The sequence below is a fragment of the Dendrobates tinctorius genome, unplaced genomic scaffold, assembly GCF_039654945.1.
Source record: "Dendrobates tinctorius isolate UK_male_01 unplaced genomic scaffold, ASM3965494v1 ptg000046l, whole genome shotgun sequence".
Lineage (NCBI taxonomy): Eukaryota > Metazoa > Chordata > Amphibia > Anura > Dendrobatidae > Dendrobates > Dendrobates tinctorius.
This window is the reverse complement of record NW_027361714.1, coordinates 38,539,074-38,564,838: the sequence shown is the minus strand read 5'-3', so window position 1 is coordinate 38,564,838 and position 25,765 is coordinate 38,539,074. Positions and strand designations below refer to the sequence as shown.

Genomic DNA, 25,765 nt, shown 5'->3' with positions numbered 1-25,765 from the left:
GTATTTGTCCCTTGTATGTGCTATTATTCTGTCTCTTTGGTGGTAATATGTGGTCTGGTCATGGTTTGGCTGTATTTGTTCCATGTATGTGGTATTATAGGTCACTATGTGGTGGTAATATGTGGTCTGGTCATAGTGCAGTGGTATTTGTTCCTTGTATGTGATATTATTCGGTCACTATGGTAGTAATATGTGGTCTGGTCATGATGTGGCTGTATTTGTTCCTTGTATGTGGTATTATAGCTCACTATGTGGTGGTAATATGTGGTCTGGACATGGTGCGGTGGTATTTGTCTCTTTGGATGTGATATTATTGGTCTTTTTAAAAATTGAAAAATAAATAAAAACTATCCCTAAATTGTATTGGATATTTTAGCAAATGTTTAATAGGTTAGAGTAGAGTAGGGCCCAAAAGAGTCTAGCTTGTCGTGGTGGCAGATTTAAAAAATCTTTTGGCCAAAACAAGAGCTGCTGGCTAGATGTGTGATCTGGTAATGGGAACTGTTAATGTGCGATTGATGAGAAGTGCAGTTTTTCCAAGAGAGAGGTGGGACTGTGGACAGTTTGAGGGGTGGAGGCGGGGCTGGAGTGGAGACTGGGCGGAGTCTCAAAGGGGCCCCGAGAATGTTGCCAGTATGGGGCCCCGAAATTCCTAGTGGCAGCCCTGGATATGATCTTTTGATTGGCCGTTATTGAATTTTAATACAATGTTGCGGCAACCAAAAAAAAATAATTGTGGCATTTTTATTCTTATTCTCATTACGCCATTTACCGATCGGATTAATTCTCTTTTTTTATTGATGGATCGGGTGATTCTGAATGCGGCGATACCATATATGTGGATTTTTTTTTAATTGTTTCATTATAAATAAATAATAAATAATCTTTATTTTTATATAGCGCTAACATATTCCGCAGCGCTTTACAGTTTGTACACATGAATGGGGCGTGATTTAAACTTTTATATTTTTAAACTTTTTTTCTACCTTTCATTTGCTTCAATGGGAGCCTAGAAGCTGCGATCTTCTGATCACTTCTGCTACATATAGCATGGCTGCAGCCCGCCTACTCTTTGTAGCTAAAATGGTCATCTGCAGTGAGCGCCGGCCACTGGGCGGCTCATAGCAGTTAGGCAATGGCAACCGCCATTGCATACGCCAGGTTGTCATGCCAACCCATTGGCGACTTTCGCTTTCGGTCATATGACATGTGTGCTGATGGGCGGGGTTTATGATGTGCTTCCAGCGCGATAATGTTAAATACCGCTGTCGGAAATTGACAGCGGCATTTAACATGTTAACAGCCATGGTTGGATCACGGCTCCACCTGTGGCTGTTACTGGCACATATCAGCTGATGAAATCAGCTGACATATGACGGAAAAGTTACTGGCTCATTGCCGGAGCCCACATCAAACAAGGGGAGGCAATCTTGGACATACCAATAAGTCCAAGGCCGCAAAGGGATTAATGAATGATGAGATGTTGTACATAGTGAACCAGGTGTATAGTGCCAACTACTGCTGGTATGGTGAGATGGGGGTCCTACTCCTGCACAGGGGTCATCTGGGGGATTCCCTGGTTTCCTTGTGGCTAGCGTTAGCCTGTGTGTATGTACGCATTTAGGTGTTGGGGCATGAGTTCCAATTTTAGTGGGATAAGTCAGCCCTGGTTTTAGCCCTCTTTGACTTCTAGGCTATGTTCGCACTTTGCAATTTTTATGCGTTTTTTCCCGCAGGCAAAACCTGCTCTCTTAGCAATAAAGAAGCCGTGTAAAAAAAAAGCAGGTTTTGCTGAGTGTTTGCCTCATTTTTGGTGCATTTTTTTTATCCTGCTTTTTTTGTCAGGGTACATTTGTCTCTCTGTAGGATAACATTATACTGTACACTGCCTGCGGAACTGCTGCAGATCTGCAGAGGCAGATCCGCAGCAGAGTGCTGCGTGTAAACATACCCTAAGGCTATGTGCACACGCTGCGGTTTTTGCTGCGGTTCCGCTGCAGTTTTGGCCCTGCTGAACCGCAGCAGTTCCGCAGACATGGTACAGTACCATGTAACCCTATGGGTTTTCAAAACCGCAGTGCTCACGCTGCGGTTTTTTCCACGGTTTATAAACCGCAACATGTCAATTGTTTCTGCGGATTCCGCTGCGGTTTCACACCTTTAACATAGTAGAGGTGTGAAACCGCAGGGCAAAACTGCAGACCAAACCGCAGCAAAACTGCAGGTCACTTTACCTCCGGTTTTACCTGTGGTTCCGCGGGGAAAAACCTGCAGGTGATTCCGCAGTGTGTGCACATAGCCTAAGACTTTGCTGGTACTGTGAAACGCAGCAAAAAATTTGCATTTAAAAAAAGCTGCAAAAACGCATAGTGTGAATGAGGTTATGAGAGTTTATGAAAAAATGCACAATTGCAATTGTAAAAAAGTAGGGGGAGTTGAATTGGTCGGGCACAGTTTACTTTACTATACTTATACTTTACTTACGCTTTACTATATCACTAATTTGATTAAACTGCACCAATCGTAACTGCCAGGCTCATGTGAGGACATAATTTTTTTTATAATCGCAAAGATAATTGGGAATCACATCCTGCTGTGCCAGAGAATTGCGGGTACTGTAAAAAGCACCTTTTAGTTTGCGTAAAAAAAGCAGCACAACTGAACGTGTGAACACAGCTTAAAGCTTTTGTGTCCCCAGCATTCTGCCCCCTTATGGCACCATATTATGGAGATACTGCTTCCAGGGGAGTATTTCTAATATAGCAACATTTTGGCTCACGACACGAGTCTTTCTCAAGGCTGATTGTGTCGATAATGTCTAAAGTGCACAATAATGAAACACTGAACACCTATATGATGCCTGAAAGTCATAGGAATATAACCAGATCAAATGTAAATACCATATAAAAATCCTTCATTGAAATGATGGTTATCCCCCAATATTAAAAACATGGAAACACCCTGACACCTTATCAAGGCATGGAGAAGTGCTGTTGCTGGTACAAACACAAAATGTGGATCATATGTCGCATAACAGTAGGGAATCTGTCACCTCTTTTTTCGAATATGAGCTGCCGGCACCATCATCAGGGGCTTATCTAAAGCATTCTATAATGCTGTAGATAAGCCTCCGATGTAACCTGAAAGATAAGAAAAAAGAGTTAGGGTACCGTTACACTTAGCGATGCACCAGCGATCCCGACAACGATATGGATTGCTGGTGCATCGCTAAGTGGTCGCTAGTGAGCTGCCACACAGGCAGATCTCACCAGCGACATAGCAGGGGTCGGGGGTCGCTACTTACCTGTCAGACGCGGCGATTCTGACGTCCTCCCGCCCGTGTCCACACGTCGCTTGTTGGCGCCACAGGAAGCCCAGCAGGAAGCGCCCGACGAGAAATGGTCCAGGACGTTCTCGCACGATCAGCGATAACCAGCGGGGGAGCCGGTCGGAGGTAAGTATCACATGTAGCGATATCGCTAGCAATATCGCTGCTACGTCACAAATCCAGTGACGTTACAGCGATATTGCTAGCGATATCGCTATGTGTATCGGGCCCTTTAGATTATACTCACCCAGGGATGTTCCTGGTCCGGAGGGAGTCGCGGTTCGACCCGGTGCCTCTCATCTTGCAGCGATGTTGTCCTCTTCATTCCTGCCCGTTGCGTTTTGGGCGCAGGCTCACTGCTCTGCCCTGTTGAGGGCAGAGCAGAATACTGCAGTGCGCAGGCGCCAGACCTCTCCCTGCGCGCTGCAGGACTATACTCTGAACTCAACAGGGCAGAGTAGTGTGCCTGCGCAGGAGCCACGACAGGAAGGAAAGAAGAGGACGGCATCATATGAAGATGGGAGGGACCGGACCGCGACACCCATTGGACCGGACCGAATGCTGGGGTGAGTATAATCTAGCTCTTTTTTTTCTTCTCTTTCAGGTTGCATCGGGGGCTTATCTACAGCATTACAGAATGCTGTAGATAAGCCCGTGATGGCGGTGCCGGCAGCTCATATTTGAAAAAAGGGTGACAGACTCCCTTTAGGCTACGTGCCCACGTTAGCGTTTTTAATCGCTCAGGAAACTGATCCCCTTCCCAGAAAACGTGCGTTTTATTTCCGCACGTTTCTTGTACAAAAGATGTGCGTTTTTGACGCGTTTTTTTCCATGCGTTTTCTGGGAACATTGGAAAAGGCTAAAAACGCTTAGCAATGCGGAAATTAATGAGCATGCTGCGTTTTTAGCTGCTAAGGGTGGTTTCACATTTGCGTTTAAGGCCGCAGTGTTGGCCTGCGCACGGCCGCCGCTAAGCCTCGTCCCCTGCCGTGCCTCCGCCAGTAGCTCCGCCTACGGGCGCATGGCGCTGCATGCGTCCTGCGTCCCCTATCTTTAGCACTGGGGACGCAGGCCATGCGCAGGCATGCGTTTGGCGGCACATGCGTCCTTTTGACGCTGCGCCGACCAGCGCCAAACGCAACAGGTTGCAATTTGGTGCGCTCGGCGCAGCGTCAAAAGGACGCATGTGCCGCCAAACGCATACCTGTGCACGGCCTGCGTCCCCAGTGCTAAAGATAGGGGACGCATGCAGCGTCATGCGTCCGTAGGCGGAGCTACTGGCGGAGGCACGGCAGGGGCGGGGCTCAGCGGCGGCCGTGCGCAGGCCGACGCTGCGGCCTTAAGCGCAAATGTGAAACCACCCTAAGCGATTCCTGAGCGTTTAAAAACACATGCATTGGCACAAAAAGCCAAAATTACATGCAATTTAATGTGAAGCTTCTTTTAAGCGTTTCTGCAGCGTCTGAGCCTGAAAGGGAACCTGTCACCAGAAAAAACACTATTAACCTTCAGATATGGGGTTAATAGCGTTTCTAACCAGCCCACACTTAGCCAAAAGCTGTGGAGAGGAAATTAACTTTATTCCCCCTAGCAGGGTTCCGATTTCAATCCTAGGTTCAGGCACCGCCCTCTATGCTTAGAGCAGTGACTGAACCGACACCTCCGGGCGAATAAAGTTAATTTTCTCCCCGCAGAGTTCAGCTACGTGCAGGCACCAGGCAGGTTAGTAACGCTGTTAACCTGCAGATTAATCCCATTTCTGCAGTTAATAGCATTTTTTCTGGTGACAGGTTCCCTTTAATGCAGTAGTAAAGTCAGAGATATGCATATAAATAATAGATTAAACCTGCAGTAATCCGCTCAGAGAAGAGTATATAAATAGATATCCCACTAGCCAATGAGCAATGTATACAGTATTGGACTGGGGTGCCAAGGTCCCACCAGTAACCAACGCTACAGGCCCACTTTTCAACTACATGCAAATGTGACAATATCCGCAATCACAAATTTATACAACAATGAACTGGGTCGATTGTTAAATGAATAAGATGCTGTCATTGTACATGGTGATATTGTGCCAAGTACTGTTCATATAAGAGGATGAGGGCCCACTGGAGGATTCCCGATTCCCCTGTTCTCCTGTGGGCCAGTCCATGTATCCTACAGTGGGTATGGAAAGTATTCAGACGCCTTTAGACGCCATCTAGACTGAAAAAAACAAATGTAGAAATTTTGGCAAATTAAAAAAGAAAAACGGAAATCGCATGGTCATAAGTATTTAGACCCTTTGCTCAGACACTCATATTTAAGTCACATGCTGTCCATTTCCTTGTGATCCTCCTTGAGATGGTTCTACTCCTTCATTGGAGTCCAGCTGTGTTTAATTAAACTGATAGAACTTGATTTGGTGCACACCTGTCTATATAAGACCTCACAGTGCATGTCAGACCAAATGAGAATCATGAGGTCAAAGGAACTGACCAAGAAGCTCAGAGACAAAATTGTGGCAAGGCACAGATCTGGCCAAGGTTACAAAAGAATTTCTGCAGTACTCAAGGTTCCTAAGAGCACAGTGGCCTCCATAATCCTTAAATGGAAGACGTTTGGGACCACCAGAAGTCTTCCTAGACCTGGCCGTCCGGCTAAACTGAGCAATCGTGGGAGAAGAGCCTTGGGGAGAGAGGTAACAAAGAACCCAGAGATCACTGTGGCTGTGCTCCACAGATGCAGTAGGGAGATGGGAGAAAGTTCCACAAAGTCGACTATCACTGCAGCCCTCCACCAGTCGGGCCTTTATGGCAGAGTGGCCCGACGGATGCCTCTCCTCAGTGCCAGACATATGAAACCCCACATAGGGTGTGTACACACGTTGCGGATTCTGCTGCGGAATTGTTTGCGCTGATTTGTCTAAATCCGCAGGTCAAAAGACCTGCGGTTTATCTGTGGATTTTCTGCGGTTTTCCCATGCGGTTTGACACCTGTCATGGAGCAGGTGCCAAATCCGCGTGGAAAATTCCGCACCGTGGGCACTGTGGTTTTTATTTACATAGATTAAGAGGGTACTGTACAACGCAGCAGAAACTGCTGTGGATCTGCAGGGCCAATTCCGCTGAGGATCCGCAGCAGAATCCGCAACGTGTGCACACACTCATAGAGTTTGCTAAAAAAACACTTGAAGGACTCCCAGACTATGAGAAATAAGATTCTCTGGTCTGATGAGATGAAAATACACCTTTTTGGTGATAATTCTAAGCGGCTCGTATGTGTGGAGAAAACCAAGCACTGCTCATCACCTGCCCAATGCAATCCCAACAGTGAAACATGGTGGTGGCAGCATCATGCTATGGGGGTGTTTTTCAGCTGCAGGGACAGAACCACTAGTTGCAATTGAAGGAAACATGAATGCGGCCAAGTACAGAGATATCCTGGATGAAAACCTCTTCCGGAGTGCTCTGAACCTCAAACTTGGCCGAAGGTTCACCTTACAACAAGGCAGACCCTAAGCACACAGCTAAAATAGCAAAGGAGTGGCTTCAGAACAACTCTGTGACCATTCTTGACTTGCCCAGCCAGAGCCCTGACCGAACCCAATTGAGCATCTCTGGAGAGACCTAAAATTGGCTGTCCACCAACGTTCACCATCCAATCTAACGGAACTGGAGAGGATCTGCAAGGAAGGATGGTAGAGGATCCCCCAAATCCAGGTGTGAAAAATTTGTTGCATCATTCCCAAGAAGACTCATGGCTGTACTAGCTCAAAAGGGTTCTCCTACTCAATACTGAGCTAAGGATCTGAATACTTATGACCATGTGATATTTCAGTTTCTCTTTTTTAATAAATTTGCAAAAATTTCCACATTTCTGTTTTTTTCAGTCAAGACGGGGTGCAAAGTGTACATTAATGAGAAAAAATTACGTTTTTTAAATTTACCAAATGGCTGCAATGAAACAGAGTGAAAAATTTTAAGGGGTCTGAATACTTTCCGTACCCACTGTATATGGGGAATCTGATACTGACCCGGCTCATTGTGTTGTAGCAGGCTGCTCTTTTGCCTCTTACTTCAATGAGTGTTTTGCTACCTGCAGTGTAATGGTGTGATGAGACAGACACCTTAAAAAGCCCAAAATATTTTGCTAATGCAATGGTTGTTACAATAGCAAAGCGACAGAGAAAAAAAATAGCAAAACATTATTGTAGCCACAAATGGTTTCCAAATATGTGTTTCCACGGGTATTGTTACCAATATGTATCCATATAGTATTCTGGCAGGCAATGGGGGTCAGGAATGAATATTTCGTTTTGAATCTGATTTTTTTATTAGGGATAATGTCTCATGAATTTCAGTTTGTTACATTCTTCTTTAAGCCTTCAACGCTTCTTCTCTGATGGTTTCCACCGTTTCTTGCTAGTCTATGCCTAATACAAGTGGCAATAGCAATAATATGCCAACTTTCCCAACCTCTTTGCCATAGCCAATGAATGGCCGCTGTGGGCACTATGGAAGTATTCACTTGCTAAAGATATCTATTCTCATTCCTGTATTTTCTGATCCCAACTTTGTGTTCCCATCTTAAATCATTTGTTTTATTTTTAGATCACAACATGTCTGAGAGCACTGACGTCATGCCGGAAAATAACACCAACAATAGCCGCAAACTGTCTAGGAATCAAGTCCTAACGTTGATTTCTACTGCCTCCCTTAACTTTAGCTCCATGATATGTTACTCCGTTTTGGGACCCTTCTTTCCTCAGGAGGTACTGTGTAAATGTGTGTTTTGTAGTCGGTGGGAGCCAAGGAACACTTGCTTATCCAAATATACATGTGAACAGAGCCTTATATCTTCTGGAGTATGTCTACATATCATCAAAGCCAAGTGATGCTTGCAGTGGCTGGTTAATATTCTGCCACAATATGTAGAGTGTGGGAGACTTATCAGTAGTCAAAATGGCCCAAATTGTGATAAATTTATCAATCTAAGTTCCCTGTCCTTAGTCGTATGCTTACCAGCTGCCGTTTTCATCTTTTATCAGTGCCACTGTCTTCTGCAGGTTGTTACCTTCTGGATCCAGGTGTCCCTACTCAATGTACTCAAAATCTGAATGGGTCCAACTTTTTGTAACTTGCTTGTCACCGTACCCTACAAATCGTAATGGAGGTGAACTCCATTCGCCTCCATTGCGCTGCCATGTTGTAGCGGCACATAGTGATCTTTGACCTCATGATGTGTATTGCAGCCAAAATTGCTGTGGAGACGCAGCCTTATTTAGCTATATTTTTCAGAAGAGTTCATCCTTTTCAATAAAAAGGGTCAAATCCACCATAAAATCAGCAAGTAACCTATTTAAAAGCTAGTTTCACAGTTCACCAAGTTGTTCCGCACTCTTAGGAACTTAGTTGTTGTCATCTTTTTTGTTTCCTGTCATTTTTACTAAAAACTTAGCAACATAGTTGCAGAGGCCACGTTATGAATTAGTTGTGGATCACATGTATGTGGTCAAAATAATACTCACTAAGCACATAAAGTAAGCATTATTGTGCAGAGAGGGGGAAGATGTGAGCGACTGGTAACTTCCCCTTCAGCAACAGAAAGATCAAAGCATCATAGTAGCCAGTGTCATAAGTTAGTATTTTGGCGTGGCTGTCTAGTAAGCCGTAACATTGCCAGACTAGTGTAGATATTGTCAGAGTTTGTGCTTGTTCATGTGCTGCGTTTTTGCCACCAAGAAAAAACACAGCATTTTACAGTACTAGCAAAGTGAATACATTTTCTGAAATATCATGCACATATGGCTTACTTTCTCCTTGCAAATTTGAACCATAAAATCATATTTCTATTTATTATTATTATTTATTATTATTATTATTCTTATTATTATTAAATCTTCAGCATGTCAATTCTTCCAGTGTATTTCTCCTGCTTAAATGCTGTAGATAAGCCCCCGGCTGAAAAATAAGAAAAGTATTTTTTTTATTATACTCACCCGGGAGGGGGCGGTCCGGTCCGATGGGTGTCCGGGTCCGGGCCGCCCTCCTGCTTGCTTCATCGGTCCCCGGCATCGCGCTCCTGTGCAGGTGTACTGCCCTTTTGAGCATTATAGAATGCTGTAGATAAGCCATGAAAGGCAGTGGCCCCATCTTATAGTGGCCGAAACGGGTGACAGGTTCGCTTTAAAGTTATATTGTAAGTGTGAGACCATTTCAATGCTGAGCTTTAATCCGTACTTGCGATGTTTCATTTCAGGGTTGTCATGCTATTATTTTGTCTCTTTTGTAGTGGACTTATTTTCTGGTCCGCTCTACCCCCAGAGTGGGTCTCCTGACCTTAACTAAGGGCCTAATAGACCTGTATGAAACTGTTTGTGCCAGGAAACCAGCAGTCAGGCCGGAAATTGCATCTGTAAAATGGACCATAAAATATGGCAACTATACGGTCATTTGAATAAGCCGTCTCTGTTCTTTGTTGGAGGACACGGCAAAAGTAATTACACATTTTTTCCTTTAACGATACTCATATTTTGTTTCTCCTTTTTCTAGGCAACAAAGAAAGGTGTTAGTAACACAGTGATTGGATTGATATTTGGCTGCTTTGCATTGTTCAATTTTTTAAGCTCATTGATACTAGGGAAGTATGTGAGTATGTCTTTCTTATCCTTAATGTGTAATTTATTTTTAGTTTTTTTGGTCAGATAACCATAACATAAAGGGGTGTTCTAAGCCCAAGTCTTTCTTTCTCTCTTTTCTCTCCTCTCTTCTCTCTGTTCCCATGAACATTTAAATTAAAAAATTATTTGATATAATTACCGGTAGTAGTTTTGTTTTTCAATGTGTTTAGATGAAGCGATTCCAACAATTATTCATGTATGATCAGGTCTGTACCTGCAGTTATAGTATTTGCGTGATAAAAGATAATGTTTAGCTAGCCTACATGAAGCATTTATGTAACTGAGATTATAACAGCAGGAAAGACCAGAAACATAAAGCAGTTGCTTTGATGATCCGTTGGTAGTAAGATAACAATTTCTTTACCAACCACTCTTGATGGTTGAGCATAGGACTGTAATACAAGTGTAAAAATGATTTTGTATACAAATGAAAAAAATTGGAATCCCAAATCCACCAAAGAGAAGTAAAATCAAGATAATTTTTATTTGTTTTCCAAATGTTTTATTTGAGTTTCAATAAATGGGGAGGATAGGGGAGGAAAGATGGGGAAAAAAAAGGGGGGGGAGGGAAAAATGTAAAGGGAAAGAAGGAAAAAGGAAGGACAATAAAGTGCAATTATAAAGAAGACATAAAATGAAACAAGTTAATGCAGAAGCATATTATGCAGTGAATTATTACAAAGGTAGGTATATAAGCATATAATATATATGTTCCAAAGACCCAAACACAAGGGGCCTTAGGCAGGTGCACTCTGGGTGAAGACTTAAGGCTGTGTGCACACGGTGCGGTTTCTGCTGCGTTTCCGCAGCGGTTTTGCCGCTGCGGAAACGCAGCAGTTCCGCTGACCAAGTACAGTACAATGAAACCCTATGGGGTTTCAAAAACGCTGTGCTGACGGTGCGGTTTTTTCCGCGCGGTTTTGCTGCGGTTTACAAACCGCAGCATGTCAATTGTTTGTGCGGTTTCCGCAGCGGTTTCATACCTCTACCATAGTAGAGGTGTGAAACCGCAGGGCAAAACCGCAGACCAAAAAGCAGGAAAACCGCAGGTCACTTTACCTGCGGTTTTACCTGCGTTTCCGCGTGGAAAAAACCGCAGCGGAATCCGCAACGTGTGCACATAGCCTAAAAGAACAACTCCAGCCATCTAGACCATTTCCTAGAATATTTAGCAAATTGATCATGCACATTCGCAAATTTCAATTCAAAAGAATGATGAAAGCTAAGTTTGTCTATAATTTCATTAAATTGTGAGGGTTTTGGGTTTTTCCAAAGAAAGGCAATACTATGTTTGGAGACTAGTAAAATGTGCATCATCAATAGCCTGTTAGAAGTATCAATTTTGTCTGCGTCCAGAGAAAGAAGGGCCAGACGAGGAGACAAAATAAGTCGTGTTCCTAGGATAAAATCGATAAGGTTAGAGATCTTTCTCCAAAAGGGAACAATTTTGGGACAAGATATTTCCTGGCCTTCCACAACCCCTCCAACAGAGCGGAGAATTGTCAGGGTTGATTCTATGAAGTCTAACAGGGGTATAATACCATCTTTTTAAAAGCTTGAAGTGGGTCTCTTGTAGTGATAAGGAAATGGAAGAGGCATACGAGAGGGTACATGCCTGTTCAAGGTCAGAAGGGTCAATTGCCGTGTGCAATTCGGTTTCTCATTTGACAATATTTTGAGTCTTTACCGCTTCAAAGCTATTGTTACACCATTTGTACATGTATTCAAAACTCCCAAAAATATTACAAATAAGGTTAACTGCTGGTTCAGAGATTCTCGGGTAGATAGTAAGGAACTCATGGATTATGTCTTTGAGGATAACATATTGTAAGAAAGCAGGGGTAGTAGATTGAAATCTTTCCTTGAGTTTATTGTAAGGTGTACAAGTAACGCCATTGTATAAATCTTTAATTTTTTTTAAGTCCAAGTTCAGACCAAATGGGGTCAATGGTCTGATTAGACGCTTGAAAGATAACTGATAGAGCCAGATTTTTTATTGTGACTTCTTTGTTAGAGCCTCTTTTTGGAGCAGAAATTTTTTTCCAAGCTTCAGAAATAGCTTGAAAAATCGGATGAGAATTTGTAATTAATTTTTTATGAAGGCGATGGTTCAGAATTAGTAGGTGAAGAGGTTTATAATTATTAAAGAACAGTTCTAGTTCATGCCAAGCTGGTGTCGTATCATGAGGCCACCAGTGTGAGCTTTGTTTGACTAAATTTGCAATGTAATAGGCCGTAATATTTGGGGAACCAGCTCCACCATAAGATTTATGGTTGTATAGAATATTTTTTGCTATTCTGTGTCTTTTGTTATTCCATATAAAGGAGTTTAATGAGGCTTGAAGGTTTGTGAGAGAGGAAGTGGGTATTTTTAAAGGCGGTGAGCGAAGTAGGTATAGGATTTTTGGGAAAATATACGACTTGACCATCATGATTCTTCCCCACCAAGAAAGCCCATCATCTCTGTATGCATGGAATTCATTAAAAAGCTTTTTAGTAAGCAGCTCTAAGTTTATTTTTATTAGAGAGTTTACATTTTTGACGAATTTTAGGCCAAGATATGTCAGCCCATCAGTGGCCCACCCCCAAGGTGAGAGGCCCTCAATTTCCTCTTGTTCTGATCCTAGGTTAAAGCCAAGTATTTTGGAATTTGAGTCATTTATTTTAAAATAAGAGATTTTAGCAAAAGTCTGGATTAAGGTTTGTAAGGCAGAGATAGAGTTGCTTGGATCTGTGAGGGTAAGAATAATATCGTCTGCATACAACGCTATTTTAAAATCTCTGTGCAAAGTTTTGATTCCCGAGATCTTTGTTCTGTTCCTGATTAGTTGGGCCAGAGGTTCAATAGCTAATGCAAAAAGCAATGGTGACAATGGGCAACCCTGTCTGGTCCCATTAGCTTTATTAAACGTAGAGGAAAGATGATTGTTGGAATAAACCCTGGCACCAGGGCCGGAGTACAAAGCCATAATACCTCTCATGATCTGTGAAGCCATTCCACATTTTTTGAGAGTTGCTTAGAGATATGACCAATTAAGGCGGTCGAACGCTTTCTCAGCATCAAGAGAGATAACAGTGGCCCTGAGTTTGTTCGAGGAAATAAGCTTAATTATGTTAATGAGTCTTCTCATACCATCTATGGATTGTCTTCCTTTGATGAAGCCTATCTGATCATTGGAAATTAAACTCTGGAGGAATTGATTTAGTCTATTGGCCAGGATCTTTGCATAAATTTTTACGTCTGTATTGATGAGGGATATAGGTCTATAATTAGAAATTTGGCTAGTGTCAGAATTTTGGTTTTGGGATTACGATAATTGTCGCTTCCAGCATTTCTTTAGGAAATTGACCTGTTTGGAAAGCTGAGTTAAATACTTTGACAAGGTGGGGGGTTAATATATTACTAAAAGACTTGAAATAATCATTACTAAACCCGTCTGGGCCGGGTGATTTGAATGTTTTAAGTCTTCAGGATTAAGCTTTGGAAGGTTCATGCTGGAAAGAAATGATCCAATCTCTGAGGTAGATGGCTGCATATTGTGGTTGTCTTGGTTGATATTGTACAGTTTTTTGTAAAAATCGGCAAAAGCTCCTACAATATCTTTAGGGTGGACCAGGGATGTACCATTAGAGGAAGTTATACTGCCAATTCTATTCCGTTTCCGTATATTCTCAATTCTGTTTGACATGTATTTTGAAGGGCGATTTATAGATAAGTAATGTTTGCATTTTGCTGATCTAATAGCTGAGTCGTAAAAATTGAATATGATTTTCCTTAACTGCAACCTGAGATCAGTAAGTTCTGATAATACAGCTTGTTTGTTAGAGGAAACAGAGGATTGACATAGTTTCTCTTCTTTAGATTTAATAGACTGTTGTAGGGTAAGGATTTTATCCCTATTAATTTTTTTTGTCTGGAGGAAATTTGAATCAAGACTCCCCTCAAGACCGCCTTGTGAGCATTTCAATAGGTAAACGGATTGAGGAGGTTTGATTCGTTTTCACTAAAATAATTTTGTAAGGCTGAGCTGATTTCAGATTTGATGGTGGGGTTATGAAGCAGAGAGGAGTTGAATTTCCACATGAATCGGGGATGAATTGGGGACCCTATTATCAGTTCTGCAGTTACCGGGGAATGATCTGAAATAGATTTATTAAGTATGGAGCTGGAGGGAGAACCTTGGCAAGGAGAAGACATCTGTGAGAATCAGATCTATTCTAGATGCCGACTGATGGCCATCAGAAAAATGAGTAAATTCTCTAGATGTGGTGTTCAAACAGCGGAATGAGTCAAATAGCTCGTGATTATAAATCCAGCTGTTCAAGGATTGCGTTTTTTCTCTGCTGGGAGAGGTGGAGTCTAGTACACCATTTGGCACCATATTAATGTCCCCTACCAAAAGTAGGGTTCCTGATCGTAAGGTGTCTAATTTTTTCATTAGCTTATTCAGGAAGCTAATTTGTCTGATGGTGGGAGCATAAGTATTAACTATTGTGAAGGTTTGGCAGTTCAATTTGCACAGGAGAATATGATAATGTCCTTTTTCGTCTTTTACTTCAGAAAGCAATTCAAAGGAAATTGAGTTACTAATCAGGGTTAAAACCCCAGCTTTCTTTCGTGGGCCGCAAGATTCAAATACAAATGGGAAATTTTTGAGATTTATAGAAGGGTGGTTGTCTTTTTTGAACTTGGTTTCTTGAAGGCATACAACCTCAGGATGCATCCCGTTAATCTCCCTACCAATGGAAAATCTCTTCCAAGGGCTATTTAGCCCCCTGATATTTGTATGATACGAATTTTATTTTCAAGTTACAAGAATGGCTGGGTTCGTATGAAGTGGGGTAGAGGAAATGCAGAAACCAGAGTGCACCTACCTTTGTAGAACTTAGTTGTCCAAAAACCTCAAACTATATACCTATTTGAAACCAAAAACAAAAGAGATACAAAAACAATAAGAACAAAATTGTCCTTCAGGAAGAGCCGATCCGGAAGGCTCTAATTCCTTAGTGGGGAAAGTTTATGTATGGATCCCATTGGAGGCATCCCTTGGCATAACAACACTATTCCCAGAAGGAAAATAATCTCATGTGATATGAGTCCATAAAGTAGTAGAGAAGTGAAAAAACCTGTGAAAAGAAGAATAATAAGCAGTACAGTACAATACATTGACCAAATAATCAAGAAGTGTAGAGAGGCCTTATAACAAGGTAAGTAAATATATTGGCCAGGTCTCTCCGTTGGATCATCCCTTCTCTGATGAGGGCCCAGGGTCTTGAGAGTTGGAGATTCTATGGCGGTCAGGTACCTGTAGTAGGACAGGAAATCTCTTCCTTCTTTAGGTGAAAATTGGACGGTCGTCTTTCCTTTGTAGATTATCAAAAGTTTAAGTGGGAAGCCCCATTTATAGGGGATATTATTTTCCCTTAAGGTGGAAGTGACTGGCTTAAAAGACTTTCTTCCTTCAATCATTTCCTTTGAAAGATCCGTAAATAGCTGAAGGTGAGCATAGGGTTCTGGAAAACCTCCTAGATCTTTAACCGATTGTTGAATTTTTTCCTTAATCTTGAAGTGTACCCTTAAGATGGTATCTCTAGGTAGATCTTTATTGATATTCCGTGGTTTGGGAAGTCTGTGGATCCTATCTATGATGAGATCTTGGTCTGTAAGTGTCGGTAGTAATTTTTTTGAAAATTGTCTTGACGAAGTCTTCTAGTTTATCCGGTGAGATAGATTCTTGTATTCCTCTTATTTTCAAGTTGTTCCGTCTGTTCCTGTCTTATTTATCCGCAACTTTAATTTTAAGTCTGTGAAATTCAGATTTGAGGTCATGGGTGTCTTTTGATAAATCATCAGTGTGTTCTTCCACTACAATTAGCCATTTTTCGTGGTTGTCTAACCTGCTGCTAAATTTATCCAAGGTGGACTGTAAAATTTTATTTTGGTTTTCAAATGATTGAGACATACTGGACGTGATTTTCTGGGCGAGAGTATCCATGTAAGAGTGTGTATTGCCAACTGTTTAGCAATAAGGTTCGGATACGGGTTTAAAGAAGGCTACTACTTGGATATAACACAATTTTATTATAAAATGATTATAAAACACCAAATTAATGGAATGGCAGATATAATATTACCCTGTCTTGTTTACATAGAGAAATAAGTATCCATTCTATATATTACCAAGTAGTATTGCAACATCACTTTTCCACTGGAGGGACCACAGTGTCAAATGAGAAGGAAATGCTCTGGTCTTGTCATCACAGAGACTGTGCACCCACGATAGCTTCTGGAAATATCCCCTGCTGGAAAATGTCCCCACCTCACTGACACAGGTCCACCTTTTTATACACAATATTCCCACATTCCCTCTGTGCAGTATGCTGAGTCATCAGAATCTGGAACTGCACAAAACTTCAAGGTCTGTTTGCTATAGCCTCTTAGTGTGTTTGCACCAACCAGAGATTTGTTTGCTATTAGTATGCCTCTTAACAATAGCACAATGCATCAGGGTTGTTTTGCTACTGATTATAACCTAGACTCTGTTTGCCTCTAGTCAACTTGTCAAAGTTGTCTGTCATTGTTCAAAGTTCAACATATGTTGCTTGTTACAAAGTTAACTCTTCATGCTCATAGCATAATGCTCTAAGATGGGCAGCATGACTTCCATAATCACCTATTCTGAAAACTGGATACCTATGTAACTCAGACACACACTCATACATGTCAGATATGTATCACAATCGGTCCTCGATTATGGATGTCATGCACAATCATTGCTACATGAGACCATAAAACATTTTGGTCTCTCTTGTCTTCGAGCATCATACTATTATTGAGCACAAGACTTCCTTGTTCAAGCAGCATATTAATTATCTATACGGTTGTTATTCCTATTGTCCTAAAATATACCACACAACTCTTATATTAGAATACCACACATAATTAGTTGGAAAGCTTCTTTCCATCAACCACCCCCAAGTGAAGGTATTCAGTATCTATCACTGTTTGTCAACAGGGTTCACTTGCCTGCAAATCAGGATAATGCTTTATCAATATACCCGCACCATTCACTACTCTTGAAATTCAAGTACGTACACAAAGGTTAATCCTTTCCAGTAATCCAGATTAAACATACTGTTTCAACAAGCATTGTCTTTCAGTATACTCAGCACACAGGCTGCATTTCAATAGCCATTGCAGGTCTGACCTCATGAACTCTGGTACTGGATATGGGACCTTCTAATCCTGACATTACAGGTTAATTTCAATATGGACTAATCAATATATTACAATATGTAGGCTATAAGATATCCATATTTTTATTAGCACCACAGAGTGTATGGATATAACATCCAGATTTTGGAAAGGAGAAGGATTGGTGTTATCAATCTTAAATTTTGACCTTTCCGGCTAAAAGTTTGGTGAATTATCTCCAGACTCAGGACTTGAAGCGTCGGCTGGCGATGTGAATTTTTCAGAAGTTTTACCAGGATTTTTCCTTTTTGAGAGAGATGTATCCATGACCTCTTTATGAGGAGATCTGGCCTTAAATGGGTTAACGATATCCACTTGATCTTTAAAGTGAGGATTGTAAGAATCCTGAAATTTTTGTGCTTTTTGAGGAGTTGTATTAGACACTTTCGTTGAATTGGACACTGGAGTAGCCTTGTGACTCATCTTGTGCCCTTTTTTGAATCCTGCCTTGCAGGGATTATATTAAGGGCCTGTCACACTAAGTGATATCGCTAGCAATATCGCTATAACGTCACTGGTTTTTGTGACGTTATAGCAATATTGCTAGCGATATCGCTATGTCTGATACTTACCTCCGACCGCTCCCCCGCTGGTTATCGTGATCGCGCGAGAACGTCCTGGACCTTTTCTCGTCGTCAGTTTCCTGCTGGGCTTCCTGCTGTGGTGACAAGCGACGCGTGGACGCGGGCGGGAGGACGTCAGGATCGCCTCGTCTGACAGGTAAGTAACGACCCCCGACCGCTGCTATGTCGCTAGTGAGATCTGCCTGTGTGGCAGCTCACTAGCGACCACTTAGCGAAGCACCAGCGATCCTGACCGCGTCATATCGCTGGTCGGGATCGCTGGTGCATCTCTAAGTGTGACAGCACCTTTAGAGAGAATTGATATTATTGGTGATGTTTATGCTGAATAAACGTTAAAAATATAGAAAATTCTTGTCTTCCTATGCCTTTTTATAAAAGGGACCGTGAGGAATGAGATACACCACAGAATCAGATGGCACTTTTAATATTGTATGATGCATACAGTAAAATCCTTTATTAACTGCGCGCCGATATAGACGCACTCCCTGTGACTTTAAATGCAGCCGTGACAGGCGGCTAGTCTTCACACAGGGCTCAGTGATGTCAGTCCCCCGCTCATAAAATATGCAACAGGGGAGCCGGCAGCTGATACACGGCATCGCTGAAGAAAGGCAGATCACCCCAGTGGAGCCGCACAGGAGCGGTGGGGAGCGGAGGTAACATAGAAATAGGCACAAATCACGGACTATTTTGTGCCCTACCGCCTCACAGATCTGTTATGACAGGAAAATGGCGTACTTGAGATAGGACATTGAGATGAAAGAGATCCCTCCACAGCTGTTATAGCTCCCGCAGCCTCGCACAAAGCGGGAATATAGCTAAATTAGGACACCCTGGGACTTCCAAAGGGTCTAAAACAGACAAGAGGAGATTAAAAAAAAAAAAGTCAATGTCTTTTAATTATGCAACGAGAGAAATCCTGTCAAATTCGGCACAGGGTGGGGATTATTTTGTATCCTTCCGCCAATCAGCGGAAAAAAATATCTCCAAAAGACAATAAAAATCTTTAAAGTGTGGTAGACAAGCGTGGAGATACTTTTTCTGAGGACAAGGACAGCCGGTGGATAATGGAGGGAGCAGGTAAAGGATTTTTTCACTCACGGTTCAAAATGGTGTCACCTTGCAGGAAAAGGCCTCAGATTTCAAAAATGTCTTTTTTTAATATCCAAAGCTCAGACAAGGGTATCAGAATGTACCTCTGAGTAACGAGAAAACAATCCTTCCGTGGGTTATCGAAGAGAGCTATTTTCTTTTGCTTTATTTGTCGCTTTAGGAGATGCCTCCTCAGAGATCCTGAGCCGTGCGTGTTACACCATCGCCAGCTCAGGCCACGCCCCGATACTTTTTATTTGACCAATAAATATAAGGCACCGAAACAACATACATGAGACAAAATCATATCATAGATGAAGTTTAAGTAAACAAAAACTCAGGTGTAGCAAAACCACATGCAAACAAGCTTCACAACCTAGCAAGATAAGGTAACAGGATATACAAATCCCAATAAAGTGACAGTGCTTCAAGTATACCCAGAATAGTAGGTATAGTCGTGTCAATTTAAATGTGAGAAGTGTAATACAGTCATATGTAAAAGTTTGGGCACCCCTATTAATGTTAACCTTTTCTCTTTATAACAATTTTGGTTTTTGCAACAGGTATTTCAGTTTCATATATCTAATAACTGATGGACTCAGTTATATTTCTGGATTCAAATGAGGTTTATTGTACTAACAGAAAATGTGCAATCTGCATTTAAACAAAATTTGACCGGTGCAAAAGTATGGGCACCCTTATCATTTTCTTGATTTGAACACTCCTAACTACTTTTTACTGACTTCCTGAAGCACTAAATTGGTTTTGTAACCTCATTGAGCTTTGAACTTCATAGCCAGGTGTATCAAATCATGAGAAAAGGTATTTAAAGTGGCCACTTGCAAGTAGTTCTCCTATTTGATTCTCCTATGAAGAGTGGCATCATGGGCTCCTCAAAACAACTCTCAAATGATCTGAAAACAAAGATTATTCAACATAGCTTTTCAGGGGAAGGATACAAAAAGTTGTCTCAGAGATTTAACCTGTCAGTTTCCACTGTGAGGAACATAGTAAGGAAATGGAAGAACACAGGTACAGTTCTTGTTAAGCCCAGAAGTGGCAGGCCAAGAAAAATATCAGAAAGGCAGAGAAGAAGAATGGTGAGAACAGTCAAGGACAATCCACAGACCACCTCCAAAGACCTGCAGCATCATCTTGCTGCAGATGGTGTCACTGTGCATCGGTCAACAATACAGCGCATGCATAACGCCTTTTTGTATAACCAAACAACTCAATCTTTGTTTCATCAGTCCACAGGACCTTCTTCCAAAATGTAACTGGCTTTTCCAAATGTGCTTTTGCATACCTCAGGCCACTCTGTTTGTGGCGTGCTTGCAGAAACGGCTTCTTTCGCATCACTCTCCCATATAGCTTCTCCTTGTGCAAAGTGCGCTGTATTGTTGACCGATGCACAGTGACACCATCTGCAGCAAGATAATGCTGCAGGTCTTTGGAGGTGGTCTGTGGATTGTCCTTGACTGTTCTCACCATTCTTCTTCTCTGCCTTTCTGATATTTTTCTTGGCCTGCCACTTCTGGGCTTAACAAGAACTGTACCTGTGTTCTTCCATTTCCTTACTATGTTCCTCACAGTGGAAACTGACAGGTTAAATCTCTGAGACAACTTTTTGTATCCTTCCCCTGAAAAGCTATGTTGAATAATCTTTGTTTTCAGATCATTTGAGAGTTGTTTTGAGGAGCCCATGATGCCACTCTTCATAGGAGAATCAAATAGGAGAACTACTTGCAAGTGGCCACTTTAAATACCTTTTCTCATGATTTGATACACCTGGCTATGAAGTTCAAAGCTCAATGAGGTTACAAAACCAATTTAGTGCTTCAGGAAGTCAGTAAAAAGTAGTTAGGAGTGTTCAAATCAAGAAAATGATAAGGGTGCCCATACTTTTGCACCGGTAAAATTTTGTTTAAATGCAGATTGCACATTTTCTGTTAGTACAATAAACCTCATTTGAATCCAGAAATATAACTGAGTCCATCAGTTATTAAATATATGAAACTGAAATAGCTGTTGCAAAAAACAAAATTGTTATAAAGAAAAAAGGTTAACATTAATAGGGGTGCCCAAACTTTTACATATGACTGTATATAGTATAGTATAATCCCAATCATATTATCACCACGGCAAACACTACAAATCACATTGGTTTAATTGTTCTTACCTATAGTTGTACTACACCTACCATCTCTTATCTACTATTCTGGGTATACTTGAAGCACTGTCACTTTATTGGGATTTGTATATCCTGTTACTTTACCTTGCTAGGTTGTGAAGCTTGTTTGCATGTGGTTTTGCTGCACCCGAGTCTTTGTCTTACTGAAACTTTGTCTATATTATGATTTTGTCTCATGTATATTGTTTCGGTGCCTTATATTTATTGGTCAAATAAAAATGATCTTGATTTTTTCTCTTTGGTGGATTTGGGACTCCAATTTTTTTCGTTTGTATACAATACTAGCTGAAGAGCCCGGTGTTGCCTGGGCATAGTAACCAACTGTGGTTAGTTATAACAAATTATAATGATTATATTGCACATAAAAACATTTCACATAATATATTCAACACTACAGATTTGCAACACAAATTAACTAAATGATTACCCGAGTATTGATAGTATTTTATTTTCAACTCATTCAAGAGCCTTTTGATAAACAACATTTTTGGTTTTTCCTTTCGGTGCAAAGATGAACAGATTTTTGACAGTTCCAACTCTTGAACAGATCACGTAAAGTTGACCATGAGAAAAGCATGCAGTTTGCAAATCGATCCCTACTACTTAAATCTATCCCTACTACTTTCAAGGACTGTCCCTGAGCATTGTTAATGGACATTGCAAATAGCAGTTGAACTGGCAACTGGAGGCGTTTAACCCCTTAACGACCGCCGATACGCCTTTTAACGGTGGTCATTAAGGGTACATAAACCACAGCGCCCTTAATTAACGGCGCTGTGATTTAAGTGAATAGCGCCCCCCCAGTGTCGGATTTTCTCCGGGGTCTCGGCTGCCGGGGGTAGCCGAGACCCCAGAGAACATGAATCGGGTCGGATTTTACCAACCCCGTTTTTGCGATCGCCGTTATTAACCCTAACGGCGACCACAAGAAAAAAAAGACGCGATTTTCAATTAAATTTCTCTCCCTCTGATGTGATCGCACATAAGAGGAGAGAGAAATATGGTCCATGATCCCCCCCTTATATTCACCGATGGTCCTGGGTCCCCTCCGGTGGTCCTGGGCTCCGTCGGGCGCCGCCATCTTGGAAAATGGCGGGCGGCTCATGCACAGTGCGCCCCTGCCTGGAATCTGCCAAACGGCAGATTCCATACATTTATTTTGATCACTGTGATAAAGTATCACAGTGATCAAAATAAAAAAAAAAGTAAAAAAAAAACACACACACACACTCTGATACATAATAAAATTTTTTTTCTTTTTTTTCAAATTTTTCATTAGGGCTAGGGTTGGGGTTAGGGTTAGAATTAGGGTGTGTGCACACGCTGCAGATTTTGCTGCGGATCTGCAGCAGATTTTGTCCTGCGGATCCGCAGCAGTTTCTGCTGCGGTGTACAGTACTATTCTAATCTATCTAAAATTAAATCCGCAGTGCACATGCTGCAGATTTTTCTGCGTGGATTTGCTGCGGTTTCAAATCCGCAGCATGTCAATTCTTTGTGCGGATTCTGCTGCGGTTTGGCACCTGCTCAAAGACAGGGTGTCAAACCGCAGGGGAAATCCGCAGGCAAAACCGCAGAAAAACTGCAGATAATCCTCAGGTCTTTTGACCTGCGGATTTACCTGCGGTTTTTCTCAAATCCGCGGGGAAAAATCCGCAGAGCATTGCGCAGCGTGTGCACACACCCTTAGGGTTAGGGTGTGTGCACACACTGCGGATTCTGCTGCAGATTTTTCCGTGTAGATTTGGCTAAATCCGCAGGTAAATCCGCAGGTCAAATAACCTGCATTTTACCTGCGGATTGCAGATTAGCCTGCATTTTTCCCCTGCGGTTTGACACCTGTAATGGAGCAGGTGTCAAACCGCTGCGAATTCTGCATAAAGAAGTGACGTGGCGGATTTCAAACCACAGCAAATCTGCACAGAAAAATCCGCAGCGTGTGCATTGCATTTTTCATTTTCCATAGAAAATGAAAAAACTGTACAACGCAGCAGAAACTGCTGCTGATCCGCAGGGCCAAATCCGCTGCGGATCCACAGCAGAATCCGCAACGTGTGCTCACACCCTTAGAATTAGGGTTAGGGTAAGGCTAGTTTCACACTAGCGTATGCCCGAGGTGCGGAGGGCTGCAGACTTCCTCTGTGCAGCTCCGTCCACGGCCGCAGCTCCTCCCGTCAGCTCCGCCTACCTCGGCATGCGTACCCTATCTTTTGCATTGGGTATGCAGGCCGTGCCGATGTATGCGGATGCCTCCGCATGTGTCATTTTGACGTTGCGGTGACCACACCAAAATGCAACATGTTGCGTTCGACGCGGGTCGCCGCACCGTCAAAATGACGCATGCGGAGGCATCCGCATACATCGGCACAGCCTGCATACCTAATGCAAAAGATAGGGTACGCATGCCGAAGTAGGAAGAGCTTACGGGAGGAGGTGCAGCTGTGGGCGGAGCTGCAGAGAGAGTCTGCAGCCCTCCGCACCTCGCGCGTACGCTAGTGTGAAACTAGCCTTAGAATGATTTTTTATTTTCACGGCTCTGCGTTTATAAACTTCTGTGAAGCACTTGGGGGTTCAAAGTGCTCACCACACATCTAGATAAGCTCCTTGGGGGGGTCTAGTTTCCAAAATAGGGTCATTTGTGTTGGGTTTCTACTGTTTAGGCACATCAGGGCCTCTGCAAACGCAACATGACGCCCCCAGAACATTCCATCAAAGTCTGCATTCCAAAATGGTCCTTCCCTTCCAGGCTCTCCCATGCGCCCAAACAGTGTTTCCCCCCCACATATGGGGTATCAGCGTACTCAGGACAAATTGCACAACTACTTTTGTGGTCCAATTTCTCCTGTTACCCTTGGGAAAATAAAAAATAGCGGGTTAAGAGATCATTTTTGAGAAAAAGAAAATTATTTTTTATTTTCACTGCTCTGCGTTATAAACTTCTGTGAAGCACTTTGGGGTTCAAAGTGCTCACCACACATCTAGATAAGTTCCTTACGGTGTCTAGTTTCCAAAATGGGGTCACTTGTGGGGGGTTTCCAATGTTCAGGCACATCAGGGCATCTCCAAACGCGACATGGCGTCCAATCTTAATTCCAGCCAATTCTGCAATGAAAAAGTCAAACGGCGCTCCTTCCGTTCCAATCCCTGCCATGCGCCCAAAAAGTGGTTTACCCCCACATATGGAATATCAGCATACTCAGGACAAATTGCACAATAACTTTTGGGGTCCAATTCCTCTTACTACCCTTGGTAAAATAAAAAATTGGGAGCAAAAACATCATTTTTGTGAAAAAAAAAATGATTTTTTATTTTTACGGCTGTACGTTATAAACTTCTGTGAAGCACTTGGGGGTTGCAAGTGCTCATCACACATCCAGATAAGTTCCTTTGGGGGTCTAGTTTCCAAAGTGGGGTCACTTGTGGGGGGTTTCCACTGTTTAGGCACATCAGAGGCTCTCTAAATGCAACATGGCGTCTGATCTCAAATCCAGTCAATTCTGCGTTGAAAAAGTCAAACGGCGCTCCTTACGTTCCAATCCCTGCCGTGCGCCCAAAAAGTGGTTTACCCCCACATATGTGGTATCGGCGAATTCAGGAGAAATTGCACAACAAATTTTTTGGTTCATTTTCTTTTCTAACACTTGTGAAAATAAAAAAAAAATTGGTCTAAATTAATTTTTTTGCAAAAAAAAGTTAAATGTTAACTTTTCCCTTCCACATTGCTTCAGTTCCTGTGAAGAACGAAAAGAGTTAATAAACTTCTTGAATGTAGTTTTGAGCACATTGAGGGGTCCAGTTTTTAGAATGGAGTCACTTTTGGGTATTTTCTGCCATGTACACCCCTCAAAATGACTTTAAATATGATGTGGTCCTGAAAAAAAATGGTTTTGTAAATTTTGTTGTAAAAATGAGAAATCGCTGCCCAACTTTTAACCCCTATAACTTCCTAACAAAAAAAAATATGTTTCCAAAATTGTGCTGATGTAAAGTAGACATGTGGAAAATGTTATTTATTAAGAAATTTGCATGACACATCTCTCTGATTTAAGGGCATAAAAATTAAAAGTTTGAAAATTGCAAAATTTTAAAAATTGTCGCCATATTTCGTTTTTTTTTCATAAATAAACACCAGTCATATCGAAGAAATGTTACCACTAACATAAAGTACAATATGTGACGAAAAAACAGTCTCAGAATCAGCGGGATCCGTTAAAGCGTTCCAAAGTTATAGCCTTATAAAGAGACAGTGGTCAGAATTGTAAAGATTGGCCCGGTCATTAAGCTGCAAAATGGCTCTGTCACTAAGGGGTTATAATAAAAAAACAAATCAGATGGAATGAGTGGAATTCTTGGAATGAAAATGTCCTCTCCTTTGGCTCATCCTGTTTCTGAGCTGTGTATCTAATCCAACCTGTGTGATAATGTCTGCTGAGCTGTGTACCTAATCCTCTCCAGTGTGATACTTTCTGCTGAGCTGTGTATCTTACCCTATCCTGTGTCATAATGTCTGCTCAGCCGTGTATCTAATCCTATTATGTGTTACTGACTGCTCAGCCGTGTATCTAACCCTATCCTGTGTGATACTGACTGCTGAACTGTGTATCTAATCCTATCCTGTGTGATACTGACTGCTGAGCCGTGTATCTAATCC

General features: G+C 42.0%; 1 protein-coding gene across 4 annotated transcripts in view; it reads left to right on the top strand.

Moving 5' to 3' along the window:
* Positions 1 to 25,765, top strand: part of LOC141089434 (MFS-type transporter SLC18B1-like) — a 164,642-nt gene that overhangs the window by 8,569 nt on the left and 130,308 nt on the right. For all 4 annotated transcript variants that reach the window (XM_073575839.1, XM_073575838.1, XM_073575840.1 and 1 more), the window contains exons 2-3: positions 7,924 to 8,084; positions 9,865 to 9,960. In XM_073575839.1, coding sequence (XP_073431940.1) covers positions 7,932 to 8,084; positions 9,865 to 9,960 — 249 coding nt within the window. In that variant the 5' untranslated portion in view covers positions 7,924 to 7,931. The remainder of the gene's footprint in view (positions 1 to 7,923; positions 8,085 to 9,864; positions 9,961 to 25,765) is intronic.